The following is a 6,144-nucleotide window of genomic DNA, read 5'->3' on the forward strand; positions in this document are numbered from 1 at the left end:
TACACGTCAACCAAGACAGTGTTTTATTCAGCCAATATTCAGGTAGCCATCTGCCACCTTCTTCAGGGCAATTGTGACTGGTTCACATTGCACTGCAGCACAGCTGTCATTTCAGCTATAGATTTGTTCCATTTTACAATCATACCCTGCAACCATGTAGATACATGTATCTATAGCAGCGACACCTGTGCTGTGCAATGTGAACCAGTCAGAATAAAACACTAGTCTTGGTTGTGTAAAAACAGAGTCTGACTCTTTATGTAAATTTTTGATGTCTCTATCTAATTTTATATAATATTATATTTCAATGTTACATGACATTGTATAATAATTATATTATAATTGAGTCTCTAATTGATTACAATGCTGACCATTTGGACAGCTGATATCTATGGGTTGAACTTTGATGTTGTTGCTCCACAGTTTCTCCTCTTCAGGCTTTGTGTCTCCGGCGATGACACCCACATACCATCGGCCGCAACGTATGGAAGGCAGGATAAAGCCTGGGGTAGACAACAGGGAAATGATGATAACTTTTGTTGTTCCTGCTGATACAACATACTCAGCATACACAAGTACATTTGTCTGGTGTCCAGCCTTGTTAGCTTTAATCCACTGTTGTTGGCTGGGTAGCGGATCTTGGGAAGCGGACTAAAGCTAACAAGGCTGGACACCAGGCTACATTTGTTGTACATGTACCTGTTTAATTAAGGCCACACCAATTTAATTTGTTGGTTCTCGGATTCGCCTCTTCGTTTTTTTCTGATTTGCAAAAAAAAAAATTTGATTCTTTTCCTGAATCAACTGAAAAATGCTCATGTTTTGCCCCCCAACAGTTGAGGAAAGTCCTTTTCTTCCTAGTTGTTACAGTTTTCCCATCTATCATTGCAGTGGTTTGATTAAAAGTTCAAAATTCAATGTTTAAATTTTAACCCAGCCTTTTGTGTTGACTTCATGGCTCATTTCGTAGCATTTAAGCCTATGATAGGATGCCTAGACCTGTTTTTATTTTTATTTTTTTTTCGCCCTGTCGCTTCATATTTTTTCTGAAAAAATCCGAGAACCAACAAATTAAATTGGTGTGGCCTTATGGTTGGTACTGAAACAGTTCAAAGGAGGTGCACTTACACTCATAAGGCGTCATATTTTGGCACCGCCACTTCCTGAATGGCATATACTTCCACTGGAGTAGGGTTAATTTAACTTTTTAAAGAAATGACCAACAAATCTACTGTTTAGATTGTCTTTATGTTACGTAATGCAGCTTTAACTGATAACTGAATCAAGATAAGTTGAAGTATTCTGAAGAAAGTTTCTCATTATGCAGGTATACAGGGTGAGCATGGGCTTGATGGCATGGACATGCAGGATGCCAAACAACAACTCATACTTGCATGTATGTATTTCTACTACCATCAATGGCTTACACGTATGTCGTCAAAAAAATGTTGTTATTGGCTTTGTGGAAGAGCTCCTCCTTTGGGGTACTGCTTTACAGTATGTTGTTTTAGTGTGTTTGCATGTATATAGCTCTCCCATGCTTGAAGTGGTGTTGTCAAATAAAGTCATGATACAGAACCACCTGTTGCTACATGTATGCCACATGCCTGCAAAGCTGGTGTGTTACACCAAAGGGCGGTCACACCGTACAGATACTGATACAGAAGCTGGGGTGTTACACTGAAGAGCGGTTGTACCGGCTACAAAGATACAGATACTGAAGCTGGGGTGTTACACTGAAGGGCGGTTATACTGGCTATACAGACATGGATACCGCAGCTGGCATGTTACACAGAAGCTTGCACATTACACTAATATTGCCTATAAAGACACACTGTCAGATACATAGTCAGATTGTGCGCACACGCACTTACACACACACATGTACACACACACACATGTACACACACATACATGTACACTTAGTCTTCTCTAGATCTGTCTTGAAAGCCAGCAAGATTTCTGCCTTAGCTGTACATAGCACCTTTTTGGGGCCCCTGAGGGTATTGTTGATAATCTTTGTACTTTAACCTTTACATGTTGTACTTTCGTTGATAGAGATCTGACTAATGTCATTATGGGATTTGTGTTTGGTTGAAACCATCTAGTGAAATGTAAAATAAGTCAGTCTTACTGCGTCCTAATGATAAGTGTTTTGAGCTTGTTGTATAAACAGTATATTACATACTTTATTATGTTTTGAACTTGTGGTATGTAATAAATACAAGGTGTGTCTTACATGTACAGGTGAACTATTAGGCCAGATTTTTAACACAGTTTAAAGATAAAGTCTACAAATCACACATGTCTTTCAAGTTTTGACCTTTGGGATATACATTTACAATGTAAGTGTGCTCTGTGCTGTTCTGGTGAAAAAGGCTCCCAGTCTGTTAACTGGGTGCCAGGAGGTAAATGCATTAGATGTAGAGAAGTTGACAATAAGGGATAAAATAAGAATTCACAAAAGATTATTTTACAGACGTTTGAAATCTCTATTTTTTTGTCCATAATGTTTTATCTCCTCTTCCAGGGAAAATGTCGAATGAAGGCAAGGTGGGTGTGTATGACTGTGAAGACTGTGGGATAGTCTACCGCAACATGGACAACCTAAAGGCTCACAAGACGTACTACTGCCCCGGCACTCAGCGACACCAGCCCCCCATGCGTAGCAGGGTCCTGCCATCCGTACTGGCCACAGTGGCTCAGTGTCCAGTCTGCCACAAAACCTTCTCCAACGCCGGGCTCCTACAAGTTCACATGCTCACCCACACCTTCACCTGCCCACTCTGCATGGCTGCGTTTCTCAATAAAGTTCAGCTTCAGCAGCATCTAGAACTCGAACATTCCTGCAGCAGTGTGCAAGGCGATGCGAAGACGAGTCCTGAGCTGCTGTCGCCAGCCGAGCTAAGTCCACGGCCTCCGCCGCCCGTCGACGGCCCTAAAGAGGGGGCGTTTGTGTGCAAGGTGTGCTGGCACGTGGCACAAGATCAGGACAGCCTGACCCAGCACATGACCAGCCACATCGGGCAGGCCACGGTGGAGTGCAGTCGATGCCAGGTCACTCTGAGTGGGCCTGCAGAGCTGCTGTGGCACAGGCAATTCCACACCCAGTCCCCGGTGTCCAGCGACGAAGGCACGCCGCGCTCCCTCTCAAGACCGACAAGCGCAAGGTCCGAGCACGGATCATCTCCCAACGTCATGAAAGACCAGGTGCTGAAAACTGCCATAAAGAAAGAGCCAGGACTCGAGGAGCCCTGCCCCGAACAGCTGGTCGTCAAAACAAACAGTCCAAGAAGACGAGATAAAATGCCACTGAGCCCGCAAGCGGGAGTAGCCCTTGTGTATAGGTGTCCTCTGTGCCAATATGTAGCCAATTCTGCAGCAAGTGTGAACAGGCACCTTAAAATGCACGCTGACCCGGGCGCTACCCCTAACACCATCGTAACGCCATCCGACAAGCAAGCAAGTCTTCCCCAGAGTTCCCTCTCCCCGTCCCAAACTCTGAACAAGGGTGGTGCGGACCACCCTGAAGGTACGTACTGCTTAGACTGTAGCATCAAATTCACCTCCATCAACAACTACTTTGTTCACAAGAAGTACTACTGCTCGACGCGGCACCTCAGCAAGTATGGCAGGGGCAGCGCGCCGCCCTTCATGACGGAGTCTCCGCTCTACGGCAGCGCGCAACAGGACTACAGCTCTCCCCTACCCTCCCGAGCCCCAGCTACGAGCGCCATACCGGTACCAACCATCGCTGCAGGCGGTTTGCTGAACCTCCCAGCACTGAGAAGAGACGTGGTCTCCCCGTCGGCGGTTGAACCGACACTGAAATCTGACGAGGCCGAACCTCCTCCTCCCAGCTGTCACTATTGCATAGAGTGCGAGATATCGTTTAACAAGTACGAGAACTTTGCAGTGCACAAGCAGTACTACTGTGCCAGCAGGAGAGCAGGGGTCGAGAAGAGGCAGGAGTGTGTCCAACCCGCCAACTGTACCATCGTTCGGTTGTCCACAGACGAAAGACTAATACGAGGACCAGGGGTGGTCAGGGCTGTACCAAACACAGCCATGGCTTACTGTGGTGTGCCAAACAGCAATAATGCTGCCTCAGTTGCTGTCCAGACAGAGACACAGCAAGAGGAGCCTGACACCAGCACAGTAGACACAGACAACAAACCAACACCTGTGGCCAGTCCACAAACAAGCCCACAATCTGCCACCAAAGATTCCGTCCCAACTTCAGAAACGCAAAGCCCAAGTCAACCAAACCCTCCAGATAACAATCAGGAAAATGTGTTAAATCTAGTGGTAAAAAGAAGTAGTAGTGAAACTATAGTAGAGAATGATAGTAGAGAAGCTGTTTCAACCCCAGAGGATCAAAATGTTGCCAGCTCGTCAAAGGAGGTACGAGTGAATGGAGAAAGTTCCAGTGAGCCAATCGACCTTCGTTGTAGAAAGGATAAAGCCGAACCCTTGTCGGATAAGTTGGAAATGCCCAACGTTTTTCACTGCAGTGCTTGTAACATTCAATACAACAAGCACGAGAACTACATCGCTCACAAGACGTACTACTGTCAGGCGACGACTGTAGTGGGTCAGACTGCAGCAGATAGTGGTACTCCAGACCCTATGTCTCATCAGGCAGGACTGGGGGAGGGAAGAAGGAGTTCTCCATTGCAGACGGGTGCTGCAGCCACCGCTTCTTCGCCTGGCAGCCCCAACGCAGCAGGGCCCAACCAGCAGCCGCCGTTCATGTGCTTCTGTCGTCAGTCCTTCCGCACGCTGGAGGAGCTGGAGTCCCACGACTGTGCGCCGTTCCAGTGCCCGTACTGCCAGTTCTCCGCCCGGACGTGTAGCGCCCTGATGGTGCACGTGAAGGGTCACTGCGAGAGCCAGCTGTTCAGGTGCTCGCTCTGCGCCTTCACCGTGGCCGACATGTCCGCGCTGATGGAACACTGGAAGGACCAGCACGCCAAACCGGAAGACGAGCCGGATACAGCCGACGTCCGCCAGACCAAACGGGACGACACTCGCAGCAACAGCAGCTCCTCCCCCGACGAACATATAGATATACACAACAGCACTCAGTACAAGGGGCCCAGCCCTACAAATACCTCTCCAAAGAAACCAGAAGAAGCAGTTCAGACAATAGTGAAACAGGAGCCATATGATCCGGGCTACCCAGAGACCTCCGCTTCATGCAGTACTAGCAACGTGGACCTACCCGACAGATCAACAGCTCCCAGCGACAGTCCAGGCAAGTCCACGGAGAAAGTCCACCCCCAAGCTAGCCCTGGACCTGCCCAGTATCACCTCAGTAGCATGATAGGTAAGACTAACGTGATTCGGCACAGTTCTGCAGCCCTCAGAAGGGGACCCGTGTGCACAAAGTACTGTCGTTCCTGCGATATCAGTTTCACCAACCTCTCCACTTTCATCGCACACAAAAAATTCTACTGTGCCTCTCACGCCGGTGAAAACATAGTCAAGTAGACACAGGACTGACTGCAGGTATTGTGGGACCAATGAAACATAATACTAGTATGTAAAAATCACGACAAGAACCACTGTTTGTATGGCTGTATCTAGTGTCAATCTAACGTGTCAAAATTTGTATTATGTGATAAAGTTAATGCAGACCCAGACAAAGCCAAGCTGATCATGAGTGTGAATAATAGTTAGAACATGTACACTTGAACCCAAAATCTAAATATTTGTTGTTTGCTGGTCCAGTGACAGCTCTGTCGATATTGTTTTATTATTTTTGAAATGGTAATTTATGTTGTATCAATTTTACCACAGAGTGAATGTTTTACTCATAGAAATAAGTTGCAAATGAAGGACTGCATGTGTTTAAGGCTAACACATCACATGTACCGGTACAACTTACTACTATAACTTCATCACAGATAATGAATTTATGTTGAACAATATTCATATTCAAGCATTTCAATCATGAACAAGGATTGCTTTTCAGTTCACTCAACTTCCTCAGAACAGCCTCTGTTTCTAGAGCAGAAAAAAACAACAGCAACTTTATCATATTTTCCCAATGGAAAGTTGCACTACATTAAAAGTGTATACAGCAATATTCAGAATTGCAAATTTGGCATAGGGACTTACAAATGTAGATGTTTCAAAAAT

General features: G+C 46.1%; 1 protein-coding gene across 1 annotated transcript in view; it reads left to right on the forward strand.

Annotated features, from left to right (window-relative positions):
- Positions 1–5,922, forward strand: part of LOC109480586 (zinc finger protein ZFPM2-like) — a 24,366-nt gene extending 18,444 nt beyond the window's left edge. The window contains exons 7-8 of the mRNA XM_019782819.1: positions 1,328–1,396; positions 2,531–5,922. Of these exons, the coding sequence (XP_019638378.1) occupies positions 1,328–1,396; positions 2,531–5,493 (3,032 nt within the window). The 3' untranslated portion in view covers positions 5,494–5,922. The remainder of the gene's footprint in view (positions 1–1,327; positions 1,397–2,530) is intronic.
- Positions 5,923–6,144: the final 222 nt, after the last annotated feature.

The sequence above is a fragment of the Branchiostoma belcheri genome, unplaced genomic scaffold, assembly GCF_001625305.1.
Source record: "Branchiostoma belcheri isolate BF01 breed outbred unplaced genomic scaffold, Haploidv18h27 scaffold51, whole genome shotgun sequence".
Classification (NCBI taxonomy): domain Eukaryota; kingdom Metazoa; phylum Chordata; class Leptocardii; order Amphioxiformes; family Branchiostomatidae; genus Branchiostoma; species Branchiostoma belcheri.